The sequence below is a fragment of the Peromyscus eremicus genome, chromosome 3 (assembly GCF_949786415.1).
Source record: "Peromyscus eremicus chromosome 3, PerEre_H2_v1, whole genome shotgun sequence".
NCBI lineage: Eukaryota > Metazoa > Chordata > Mammalia > Rodentia > Cricetidae > Peromyscus > Peromyscus eremicus.
Window position 1 is genome coordinate 66,112,485 of NC_081418.1, and position 14,201 is coordinate 66,126,685.

At 46.9% G+C, this 14,201-nt stretch overlaps 1 protein-coding gene across 1 annotated transcript in view; it reads right to left on the reverse strand.

The window, feature by feature from the left end:
- Gsdme (gasdermin E) overlaps window positions 1–13,966 on the reverse strand; it is a 50,896-nt gene extending 36,930 nt beyond the window's left edge. Inside the window, exons 1-2 of the mRNA XM_059257832.1 lie at window positions 13,748–13,966; window positions 8,631–8,823 (exon numbers count right to left, since the gene is read on the reverse strand). Coding sequence (XP_059113815.1) covers window positions 8,631–8,823; window positions 13,748–13,958 — 404 coding nt within the window. The 5' untranslated portion in view covers window positions 13,959–13,966. The remainder of the gene's footprint in view (window positions 1–8,630; window positions 8,824–13,747) is intronic.
- Window positions 13,967–14,201: the final 235 nt, after the last annotated feature.

Here is a 14,201-nt window from a genome sequence, read left to right on the forward strand (position 1 = left end):
CTTCTAGAAATCTTCACTACTGTGACTTGGCATCCTCACTTCCAGTGTGTAGCCATCTCCTCTCTGGTTTCCATGATTTCAGTTACCCAAAGTCAACTACAATCCAAAAATACTAAATTTTCACTGTTCTGAGGAATGTGGTTTACTATCATGCAGACACACCTGGGCTATGAATCATTCTTTGTATAATGTATCCACCATGTATATGCTACTCACTTGGGAGTCACAAAGCAGCAGCCTCAGTTACCAAATTGACTTGTGATGTTCCAGTGGTTGTGTTCAAGTAACTTCCATTTTAATTAATAATGACCCCCCAAAGGGGGACTGATGACGGCAATTCGGATATGTCCAAAAGATCCTCTATCATGCTTCCTTTGATGGGAAAGTAAGTTCTCAAGCTAACAAGGAGAGGTTAATAAGCAAAGAAAGCGCACGCCAAGACCAACAGTGAAGGAAAAATGGTCCTCATCTTGTGGTCAGTATCTGACTACAGAGTGATGGTCACGGTAAGTCTAAGTCCTCAGCTGTTGGTCTCACTTCCCCTGATGACACAGGCTTAGATCAAGGCCCATCAGCCTAAGAAGGGTGGGTGTGGCGCAGTAAGATGGCCATTTACATAACTCCACAGTGAGTCACAACTGAATGACAGTATATTGCTATAGACGGTTACATAATTGCAGTACATTGTTCTGTTTTATTAGTAGTTTGTCTTTACTCTGCCCGGTTTATAGAGAAAGCTTTAACACACATGTGTACACACAAAAACAGTCAACAGAGGACTGACACTGTGCTCAGTTTTATCACACGTTCGAGAACTTGGACCATGTTCCCTGAAGTTGGGAAGGGTGGCTATAGTGGAAAAGTGCTCTCTCTCTCTCTCTCTCTCTCTCTCTCTCCCCCCCCTCTCCCTCCCTCCCTCCCTCCCTCTCTCCCTCCAGTTCTCTCTTTCACTCAGTTGTGAAGATGTAGATGACTTCATGTTTGTAAATTGCAACAAGAATTAAATCATCATTCCTCAAGTGACTGGACTGCCCCCCCCCACCACCACCACACCACACCACACCACACCACACCACACCACACCACACCGGCTCCTAATGCATCCATCTCTGGCATCGTGTCTTCATCACACAGAACCACCTGGGGAGACTGGAAGGGAAAATGATGAAGCAATTACAGGTGCTCGCCCTTTGGGGCTGTGTAATTAATTAACGGCCACCAGGTGGTGGGGTGCAGCCAGCCAGGAAGATGTGAGGCCTGATGAAGCCGAGCAATGAGGTGAATGCCTGAATCATCTCTTGGGAATTTTCTTCCTTTTCAAGCTCCGTGCATAGCAGCTGGACTGGAAAAATCACACGGTTTGTGGGTCTGGCCTTAAATCCTGAGTCCAGGCAGACTAATTAATTTCTGAATTCAACTCCTCATACGTAAAAGGAAGATAAACCAATTCTTTCAAGCGAGCAGTGCCCAGAGTGCTGCCGGGAGGAACCCGTGGAGAACAAGGAACTCACAGCAGGTGACCCCTCAGCACGCCCAGTGCCCCAACAGGAGAGTGGGGGTGCAGCTGTTAAGGGGGGACATTGGGTCTAGGCTGGGACATGAAGGATAATTAGGAACGGGCTGGGTGTGACAGGAAGAAAGGCTGTGTGGATGGAAGGAGAGAAGGAGCCTTCAGATGGGACCTAGGGGAGGAGGGCCTAGTGTGTGACTCCGGAACTGGAGTCAGGTGACAGGCCTGAGGGCTGAGGGGAACATGGAGAACAATGGTTCTACAGAGGGAATGTGGGACTGTGTGGCCAAGAGGTACGCAGACCACTTCCTGGGGCAGGGAAGGCACACAGGAGGATGAGCTGGCAGTGATTAATGACATGATCTGATTGGCTGTCTGTGGAGGAGCCAGAGACGGAAAGGGCCAGAGGTGGGCTGACAAGAGCTAAAGAAAGGTCAGGAAGCTGGGACGATGAGAACAGATAAAACCAGTACTTAAGAGCGAGAACCAACGGGTGAGAGATGGGTGTAAAAGAGGTGAGGAGGAGCCATGCCCCGTCCCAGCTGTTTGGCTGAAGCAGATGAACACTGCTCACCATGAAGCTCCAAGGAGGGACTGGAGAGGAAGACAGACAATTCAAAGGTGGGTGTTGTCACCCATATCACACTCTGGGAGCCCAGGGGAAAGACACACAAGCCACCTGGCTCCCAGCTCCTGACTCAACCCAGCCAACTCAGCTATGGATGCTGGCTTGTCACCTGGCACTTACCCCCGGGAAACAGCAGCTATCATGAGGGTGCACCACAAATGACACACGAGCAACTCAGGGCCAGCACCCCCCGCTTCTAAGCCCCACAGCTCCTGCCCCATCTTAGCATGCTAGCCACGTCTCTCCTCCAGGCGCACTGACCTCCCCCAGGCTTGGTAACCAGGCTCTACTGTGTCAGAAATGAACCCACTCACAACCATGTGAAGGAATTAAGGGGAACTTACCACAAGCCAGGGGCAGCTGTCCAGATCGTGCTTACATTCTCATCTAATTCTCAGAGAAACACAAAGACCATTCTTGCTAATGAAGTTCAGGTAATGAAGGCAAAAGAGGATGGCTCCTGGGTATTGATTCTGATTAAAAAATGTCAGAGGCCAGGCATGATGGTGCACACCTTTAATCCCAGCACTCGAGCAGTGGGCAAATCTCTGGGTTTGAGGCCAGTCTTGTCTACAGAACAAGTTCCAGGACATTTAGGGCTACACAGAGAAACCCTGTCAAGAAAGATAAAGAGAAAGAAAGAGAGAGAGAGAGAGAGAGAGAGAGAGAGAGGGAGGGAGGGAGGGAGGGAGGGAGGGAGGAAGGAAGGAAGGAAGGAAGGAAGGAAGGAAGGAAGGAAGGTAGTTTTGTTGAGCTGGATAAGAAGTGGAATATATTTATTACATTATTCCTTAATCTACATTATTCCATACTTTCCACAATTATTTTTTTCATTTTAAAAAACAAACCTTCCAGATGTGATGGTGCACATCTGTAATCTGAGCACTTGGGAGTCAGAGGGCTGGGCTCCATAGTAAAATCCTATCACACACACACACACACACACACACACACACACACACACACACACACTGGACGTCATTTACCACCCAACCATGGGTCTAAAAACAGCTGCGAAATGAGCATAAGGTGTCTCTGCTGGCTGTGCTCACCCTGACCTTCAAGGGCCCTTACTCAGGTCATTCCCATCATGCCCATGCTGCCCCTGAAGGAGGAACAAAAAAAGGAGAATAAAGGAAAAGAGTGAACGGAGCAGTGCAAGAACAAATGCACGACTATCAAATGCACGACTATCAAATGCACGACAATCAAATGCACGACTATCAAATGGTCTCCATGCAGAAATGAACCAGGAGAAAGGAAGGTGTGTCCAACTCTGCTGTATATGTTCTTTTCTATAAAAAGCAAGACTCCTAAATCAAGTAAGTGTCAACAGGAACCAGCACTCACAAGAGTCCTTCGCCTCCTCTAAGGAGGCCGAAGAGCCAGAGCAGGGCTCCATTGTTTTTCATACGTGGGCTGAAACATTCTGAATAATTGTGAAGATTTATTGCCACATCATCTCATTCATGGTATATCAATTTATATAATTAATGGAGAGTTCCTCATCAAGAACCAATTTTCTAATTACCATATACATACAGACAACTATAATCAGCTTTACCAAAATTTGCTTAGAAACAAGGTAAATAATAAAAATTGGAAGTGCCTTTATGGTAACCATCAACTCAAACCTCGTGTAGCCAAACAAACGAAACAAAACAAAACAACCCAAACCCTCCATGCGGCCATAGCTAGAAGCAAGGCCCAACCTCAGAGGGAAAGATCTGGTGTGTGCCCACTCACATCTAGACACTTCAGAGATAGCTCCTGAAGACCATGTAGGCTGAGGAGCGTGAGGCCAGAGGCTGGCATGACTTACTAAGTCCGTCTAAGTTATTTACACGGAATGAGGTTCTCCCGATTGTGGGAGGTTTGAGGCAGTCAGGTGCTCACTGGCAGAGGTGGGGTGAAGTAAGGCTGCTTTGCTTAAGACAGTGACAAGTAGCCGCTGGATGACAGAGACAATACAAAGCCTTTCTGGAGAGTTTGTACAGAATAATATTGGATATGAATACTAAAGCACAAATCCGTGTTTTGAGAATTCTCAATACATTTGTCAGTTTCCACTTAAAGAAATAGAAGGCATTTATCAGGATAGTTTCTATCAAGAATATGTAAGCTGAACCCATGGCTCATTAGAAGCAATCAGCTCCAGGTACCTATAAGCATGACTGCCCAAATTCTAAATGAATCTTCTATATACATGGGATAGTTTCAAAGAGAGAATGGAGTTGGAGATGTGCATGTATTTTGCAGACAATACAATTAATACTTGGAGTTCTTTCTTTCTCCTGGTGCTACCTACATCAATCCGGGGGCCTTAAGCAAGCTCAGCAAGTGAACTGTATCACCCAGCTACACACTAGCTCCAATACTTTGGTTTTTGTAGAGCCTACAAAACTTGTACACAGATGATACCTTATCTAAATGACTGAAATAAAAATGCCTGACTGCAAACATGCCCTTGAGAACACACAGTACTGAGGCATCACTGGTTACTGTGCCCAGGGCCACAGCTGCATCCACAGCACCTTATCAATCCTGATGATGTTCCAGGAGTCCAAAGATGGGCAGACCACACAGATAAGAATTTATTGCTCTAGTATGAAGTCACAGCAATGCTAGCTTGATTGCTATCCATCCTGAGACTGGGAAAGTACCTCCCATCCTTCCCATGTAGTTCACCTTTAGCCCTCAGCAAAATGTAACAAGGGGGTGGCTCTGTGATAAGGCACCTCCTGGGTCCAGGGACTGCACCTGCTTTATTTGATTTTCAGTGTTGGGGATAGAACCCAGGGCCCACACACACTAATCATGCATTCTACCACTGGCTACATCCTGACCTATAGTCTTGAACATGCTCCTCATCCCTCAGCTACTACTCCCCAAACCACCCCTTCTCCCATCACACCTGCAGTGGATGGGTGAACTGTCTTCTCAGACGATCTCAACCCTCCAGGCATGTCCTGGGGGAGCAGACCTGCCTGACCCTTCCCAAGCACCCATGGAGGACAGGGCCCATCCCACACTTCACCCAGAAACACCCTCAGGGGTACTCTGCGTCACATCCAAATCACTTTTACCTCCACCGATTGAAGCAAGATTTAGAGGAAAGAACAGGAGGCTTGGAACCAAGAAATCCTGGGTTGGATGCCAGCTGCAGCACACAGTTCTGTGACTGAGAACAGCCTCTCTCCTAAGCCTCAGTCTTTCACACACAAATGCAGTCAGCTGTGCAGAGAAAATGAGGCGATAAATACCCACTGGCTGGCACATAGTAGGTGCCCTAAAGGTGACCCCCCCTTCTCCTTTTCTGTTTCCTCTTAGATTTTTTCTCCCACAGTGTTCACAGGATCCCCACCCCCACGCTCCCCACCAGCAGTAGCTTTTACACCTGAATCACAGAGACTTCCTTTAAAATCCTGTATCAGGAGATGTGATTGCAGAGCATTGCCCAGCCCTGGTTCCTGAAATAGAAATGACAAAACTGCACATCAAAGCTAAAAGGGGGTGAGTAGAGAGTGGGGGACCAAAGGCCTGGACTCTCCCAACCTTCCTGTCCGCTCTCCTCTATGAACAGTGTCACCGGATTCAGCAAAGAAAATGAGCATCGCCCAGTTATATTTTGATAGCAGATAAACAATATTCCCCTGGTGTCCACTGCAGGAGAGAAGGAAGGTGCCTTTGTTGACAAGAGCAACCAGGGAAAGAACTAAGATCAGCCACAGAGTGACTGTGCCTCCCACTGCCAAAGAGAGTGAGGTCCCGGGGGAACCCTGGGAAAAGCCAGGAGGTGCCAGATACATGATGGTGCTCTTTCAAGTCCGCTAAACAGGGCAGTTACAGGTGCCTAGCTTTGAAGTCTAACATCCAGCCTGTACTAAATCTGCCCACCACATGCTTGACATGCATGTTGCATGGTACTTTTTATGTATTAATTTAAAACATAGCTTTGTTCAATAAGCATGTCATTCTTTGGATTCTAAGATCAAGGACTTACTATCTTTGGGTTATTGCTTTTCCATTGTCAGGGCTAGAACCCAGGGCCTTGCATGTGCTATAGGTATGTGCTCTACCACTGACCTACACCTCCAGGCCTAAGAACATTAGACGAGACAAACTACCTACACCTACATACAAATGACTTTTCCATTGATGAATATGCATTTGCATTTGAATTCTCTGTCTTAAGTGGGAAAGGGTGATAAAAATTACACATGGAGACACACATACAGCTCAGTATGCATCGCACTGAAATACCATCTCAGTCGGCCCCCTGGCTTCTGCCCATCCATTCACTTCTCAACCCAGTTGCCAAGAGAATCCATCTAAAGAATAAGTCAACATGTCACCTTCCTGTTCAAAATCTCCAGGGACATCCCATCTTACTCAGAGTGAGAGGCAAAGTCTTTCCAGTGGCCTCTAGGTCCTAGGGGACCTGGCTCTCCCCTGACCTCTCCTGGGTCACCCTGGGGCAGCTATCCTGGTCCCAGCACACAGCATCCTTGTGAAGGGCCGCGCTTGTTTTCTCCTTCTTCAAGGCTTGGTTCTAAGACCAATTTCTCCAGTGTCTTCTCTGGCCTCACTGTAAAGTCATATCCTCCTTTGTTACATTTCCCCCCATGGCTCCAACCTCATCAATCTACTTCATGTTTTATTTAACTACATATTTGGAATCTCTCCCACTAGAATTTGAGAAGTCATAGCATTTTGCTCGCTGTGGCATCCTCAGTATGGAGAATATATCGCATTCAGTCAGGAGAATGACTTGTTGAATGTTGAATTGACACAAGGCAGAAAGTCAATAATGAAGAGTTATCGTGGGATAAAAATGAATAAGCACAGGATTTCCTTCAAGATGTTGAAGTGGTAAACCAGTTCTTCTTCATGAAGTCCTGCGCTTGCTCTCTTCCTCATGAGAAAAATGCAAAGACACAAAGTGGACTTAGGAGCTTCCTGCTTCTAGAATTAATACTCAAAAGTATGAGGCTGGCGATGTAGACAGCTCTCGACCAGAGTTTGTGAGGCCCTGGTTCAAGCTCCAGCGCTGAGATCAAACAAAACCATCGCTGATTCTTTGAACAGGATGTGGTGGCATAGACCTGTAACTCCAGCACTCGGAAGGCTGAAGTAGGACAGCCTGGGCTACACAGGGAAACTGTCTCAAATAAATACACAAATGGAAACAAAAACCCATAAGCAAATCAGGGGCTGGCAAGATGGGTCAGTAGTTAAAGTCACTGACCTGACCGCCATGACTACTGAGGACTGTGGTGATATATTGTGTCCCCCAATATATTGTGCACCCTATAAAGCTTATCTGAGGATCAGAGGAAAAAGCCAGCCACTATAGTAAATATAGAAGTCAGGCAGTGGTAGCACATGCCTTTTTTTTTTTTTTTTTTTTTTTTTTTGGTTTTTCGAGACAGGGTTTCTCTATGTAGCTTTGCGCCTTTCCTGGAACTCACTTGGTAGTCCAGGCTGGCCTTGAACTCACAGAGATCCGCCTGGCTCTGCCTCTCAAGTGCTGGGATTAAAGGCGTGCGCTACCACCGCCCGGCTCGGTAGCACATGCCTTTAATCCTAGCATTTGGGAGGCAGAGATCCATTTGGATCTCTGTGAGTTCAAGGCCACACTGAGGCATGGTGGCACATGCCTTTAATCCCAGCACTAACCATAGAGGTCTGGAGGTCTATACAGACAAACAGGAAGCAATGTAGCTGGGCAGGAAGAGGAAGTGAGATGGAGGAACAGAAAGGCATATAGGCGTGGGTATATAAGAAGTAAGTCTCTTTGGAAGCTGAGGAGTTGGTGAAGTGAGGTTGGCTGTGGCTTGTCCTATTCTCTGATCTCTCAGCTTTCACCCCAATATCTGGCTGTGGGTTTTTATTAATTAGATTGTTTAGCAATTCATCTTACAGAGGACCACATGGGAGTGAACTGACTCCAGCAAGTTGTCCTCTGACCCCAATGTGTCTGCCATGGAACATTCCCCACCCAACCCACACATGTGAAATAAATTTTAAAAAAATGCTAAAGCAGGACTCCATCTTTCCACTGTTGCCATTTTTCTTGAACTAATATAGAAGTCAGGCAATGGTAGCACATGCCTTTAATCCTAGCATTCGGGAGGTCTCCACTCTCAGATAAAAAACAGTCAGTAAATTGTAGCCGGGCGGTGGTGGCGCACGCCTTTAATCCCAGCACTCGGGAGGCAGAGCCAGGCGGATCTCTGTGAGTTCGAGGCCAGCCTGGGCTACCAAGTGAGTTCCAGGAAAGGCGCAAAGCTACACAGAGAAACCTTGTCTCGAAAAACCAAAAAAAAAAAAAAAAAAAAAACAGTCAGTAAATTGTAAAATAAAGAATGTGCTCTGAGAAAGTTTCAGGACTACTGGCATTCAACACATGCTGTTTAGTAGAGTCCAATCAGATGACCTTCAGCCATAAGATGTACAAAGGCCCACCGTGCAGAACAGAATTCCCCTTACCTCCCGACTGCATCCTGGATGAGCTGCTGCAGGTCCACCTCCTGCTTCCTCAGGGTTCCAAACGACGAGCAGCCCTCCACCAGGCCTTTGCCGCCAACGTTCAGCTTGACCTTCCCCACGACCGTCCCGATGCTCCCACTCGTGTGGTTCTCAAACCTGCTTTCGTATTTCACGAAGTCTGACTCCACAACCACTGGAAAGAACAGAGCAGAGGAATCCAAAAGCAGTTAAGACACCTCAGTGTTGTGGGCTGCCCAGCTTCCCCCGCAGCCTCATGGGAAACCCACACCAGCATCCGATTGGAAATCGGGTAGCTGTGCCGGCATTAGGTAAAAGGCAGTCCGCACACCTACATGCTGACTGAGCACAGCTGTGGACAGAGTCCAGGCGTGCTTAGCACCTCTTTAGCCACTGGGATGGTTTATATTGATTCTCAACTTGAAAGGATCTAGAATTACCCAGGAGATAAACCTCTGGCCATGCCTAGGACAGAGTTTCTAGATTGGGTTAATTAAGGTAGGAAAGCTCCCTTCTAAATATGGGAGACACCATTCCATGGGCTGCTGTCCCAGACTACACAGACAGGAGGACATAGTGAGCTGACTGCAGACAGGGTGTGACCCGCGCCCTCCTTCAGACCTTTCTCGCCATGATGGACTGCACCCTCAAAGTGTGAGCCAAATAAAAACTTTCTTAAGTTGTTTTGGCAAGGAATTTTTGTCCCGGCAAGGATCAAAAGTAACTAAGATGGCCACCAGCTGGGGTAAAGACCGAAAGGGGACCGAAATGGAGGATGGCGGGTGATACCTGTACCCACACTACTGCTGCCAACCCCAGGGGAGCGACTTAGCATGGCAGATCCTCCCGGACAGTTCTTGGACATCCTTCCTTCCCACCACCCATCCTAAGGAACAATTCCCTGGTCCTCCTTAACATCTCCCAGCAACGTAATGTTTACATTATATCTGAGCTCTAGCCAGACATCCAGTTCCTTACCATGTTAGTCACCAGACATGCCCCTCCATCCCCTCCCAAAGCACACAAAGCCCCACTTGCCTTCCCTCCTGGTTTTCCAGACTCTAAGGAACACAGCCATACCACCTGGTATTCCACTGTCAACCAAGTCAGCTGGGAATTGCCTTGTCCTACCACCGAGCTATGACCACACATAAGTGAGGGCTATCAGGGTGCCTTCAGGGTCCACCCTCTGCTCAAAACCCTCATGTGAACTACCAGCCTTGGGGTTGGGTTTGGGTTTTGTGTGTGTGTGTGTGTGTGTGTGTGTGTGAGAGAGAGAGAGAGAGAGAGAGAGAGAGAGAGAGAGAGAGAGAGAGAGAGGTTTCTTTTTTCTCTCCCCCACCCTTTTCTCTTTTCTCTCTTGGGTGAATCCAGGGTTTCATATATAGTAGTCATATATTCTACTACAAATATATGCCCCCAGGCCACTGTCCTCATTTTAATCTGTCAAGATAAAACTATATAAAAAAAACCAGCCTCAATCACCACCATTTGGTAGAGACACATCAAGAGCCTGCTGTGGGCATCACACTCTGCCTTTTTGTATCCTTCACCGAAGTCTCTCCTAGCTCCTGACTGATCTTCAGAAGGGATTCCAAACCACCTGGAGCCTGACAGACTCCCCTTGACTCATCCACTCCCAGAAGCAGGGAATATGTGACAGGAACCAGAGGCCAGGTACAACCTACAAAGGCCACTGCCTAGTGACCTACTAACGTCAGCTAGTCCCATCTCCTATGGCTCCACTGCCCTCAGAACAGCACCATGAGCTGCGGGCCAAGCATTCCAAACATTAGACTCGGGGGTGCATGTTTAGATTCAAAACGTAACAGTCCCCAGAATTGGTCACATTGCAGATAGGGAGAAATCGAGACTACACACATGAAATGTCACCCTAGACACACCTGCAAAAGATGTCACTTAGAGTTCTTCATCTAGTTATCATCTGATAGAAGGGAGCATTGAGCCACCCACAATCCAGTCACCACCATTTCCCCTCCCTATCCTTAGCAACACTCACGCCAGGGTTGAAGCAAATGGGGAAACAACAATGAAGTCTCTTGAGTTTGCTTTTCCCAGCCATGACTCCAACAGGACTCAGGATCGAGCCTGAGCTCTGACCTCAAATGATGGTCGTATTCGAGAATCCACGATCTGTGGTGACAAGTACCATCACCAGTCTAACTTAAGTCTGCATGATCTTTCAAGATACTACCAAGTTATCATTTCAACATCACAGAGAGAAATGCCAGTACTCAGCAGTCCTTGGTGTATTTTATGATGTGTTTGTTCCCTCTCATTCCAAATTGTGCTTAGCTATTTTACTACTCAAAAGAGGTTCTACCCTCAAGAACATATATCTGGGGGTAGTGGGGGAGTGACGGTTGATATTGTCAACTTGACAAACTCTAGAATCACCCAGAAGACAAGCTTCCAAGCATGCCTCAGAAGGGTGGTCTAGATTAGGTCACCTGAGGTGGGAGGACTCATCCTGACTGTGGCGGCACTATTCCGTGGGATGGGGTCCCGGACTGAATAAAAAGGAGACAGCCAGCCAAGTGCTAGAATCCATGGCCTCCTGCTTCCTAGCTGTAGATGCAGCGTGACCAGCAATGTCTCAAACCTCTGCTGCCGTAACTCCCTAAAACTGTGAATTAAAATGTGCTGTTTCTTTCTTAAGGGGCTTCCTGTCAGATATTCATCACAGAAACGGGGAAGGCAGCTAACATGTGGGGGATGACGTGATTCAGACCAACCCATCCTCCCATCCTGTGGCAGCTCCGGTGACCGGCTGAGGGCAGCATCCACAGGAAGGCTCATCTGGAAGCAAGCGTGGAGACTGCAGACCCAAGCAACTCTAGCTCCCTCTCCTTTTAGTAGATATGCAGTCACAAAAGGCTGAAACTTTACTGTGAAGGAGAATTAGACTTGGTTTCATTCAATAACTAACAACTGTTGATACTGTCACACGTCACTGTGTTCCAGGAAGTAGATAGCAAGGATAGCAAGTTTCGGAAAGTTTCCAACCTCTGGTCCAGGAAACCCGAGAAAGCACGCTAAGAATCACGAACAAAAATGTTCACTGCAGCCTTATTTATTAAGCACAAAATTGGAATAGTTAATCAAATTAGGGTGTATACACACACACACACACACACACACACACACACACACACACACACAAAGGAATATTATGTGTTTTCCTGAAGTAGAATTAAAAGTATCTAAATCTACAGAGGAAAACTTACATAATATTAAATAAAAATAAATGAGGAATATATTGAAATTATATACAGCATATTTCTGTTTGTAAAAACTATTTAGGTGTGGGGGCTGGGTTCTGAGAAGGAGCAGGTGCTCGCTGCACAGATGTGGAGACCTGAGTCAGATCTCCAGCACAGACATAGAAAAGTCCAGGCTGCACTAGCATGACCCAGGCCCAGTGAGAGCCTGCTCCAAACAGTGAGGTGGAGAGTGATGGAAGACACCTGCTGTTGACTGGCTGTCAACATGCACACACACACACACACACACACACACATCACACACTACACACATCATACATGCACACCATACATACACACCACACACACACACACCACACACATCATACACACACACCACACACACATCATACACACACACCACACACACATCATACACACACACCACACACACACATATCACACATACACACACACACACCACATACTCACATACCACACACATCACACACACCACACACACACACACCACACACACACACACCACACACACACATCACACACACACACCACACACATCACACACACACACCACACACACACACCACACACACACCCCACACATATCACACACCATATACACACCACACACACACACACTATACACACACACACCCCACACCACACACACATCACACACACATCACACACATCACACACACACATCACACATACCACACACACACACACCATACACACACCATACACAAACACCACACATACACCACACACACACACCATATACACACCACACACACACACCACACCATACACACATCTCACACACACCACACACACATCACACACACACACCACACACACACACCACACACACACCCCACACATATCACACACCATATACACACCACACACACACACTATACACACACACACCCCACACCACACACACATCACACACACATCACACACATCACACACACACATCACACATACCACACACACACACACACACCATACACACACCATACACAAACACCACACATACACCACACACACACACCATATACACACCACACACACACACACCACACCATACACACATCTCACACACACCAAACACACATCACACACACACATCACACACACACACCACACACACACACCACACACACACACCATATACACACCACACACACACACCACACACACACACACCACACACACATATCACACATAACACACACACACAGAGACACACACCACATACACACACATACACACACACACACACAGTCGGGAGGGAATGACAGACAGACAGACAAAGAGTAAAAGAGCAGTGGCCCAGGTGTCCCTTCCACAGGGGCCAGTGAAAAGTAAACCACAGAGTCCCAGTTCGTAGGCAGGGCCTTCACCAGCTGCCACGATGAATGCGGACAATCTCTTTAGCAAGCCCTCTACAGCCACTTTTGGACAGAGTGGGAGACTGCCCTGCTCCTCTCAGAAATCATTATGGAAGAACAGAACTCTTCATGCTTCTCTGGTCAGTCTGCAGCATTTTAGTCTCCATACTAAAGCAAGTTTTGTATGAGGAGCCATCCCACTTATGCCAAGTGGCTCCAACATTTACGATGAGCACGATGAACTTTTATACCCAAACTGACTATCACTTTTACAACACTAAGGGATAACATTTCAGGTGTGCATAGTTGTGCTCATTAAGGAAGGCTATCCTTTTATACCAGAGGGCCAAGGAAAAGGAAGAATTCAGTGTAAGGCACCACCTCCATTCCAGATGCCTAAAAGAGCCACTTCCTGTTTGGGGACTAGCCACTGAATCCTCACAAGGAAACATACCTGGACTGAGCCATTGCCCCTCTGTGAGAACATCTCCCAGGGTGACAGACAGAAACTGGTACTTGGGTCTCTGCCAGCACCAGTATCTCTTCTTTTTGGTCACCAGACTGAGGAGCTGCAGCTTGTCCGAGTCATTCAAGTGTGAGACTGAGATCAGGTCCCCTCCAGCATCCACTTCTTTAAGGAAATTCCGAGTCGCTTTGGCAAACATTTTGTCAGGTTCGGATTACCTGAAAAATAAGATTAGCATAGAGTCAAACAAGGAATTATTTTGTGTCTTTTTTTTTCTAAAGTTATATTTCTTTATAGTTCCTATAGCTAATGTGAAAGAATGTGTCCTCTCTGAGAAACTGTCTGATGTGAGTTCAGTTGATGATAATGAAATCAAATCAAAACAGGGAGACATCAAAACAAAAGAAGATTTCAGTTGGGATAGGTTAGGAAGTTATACTTC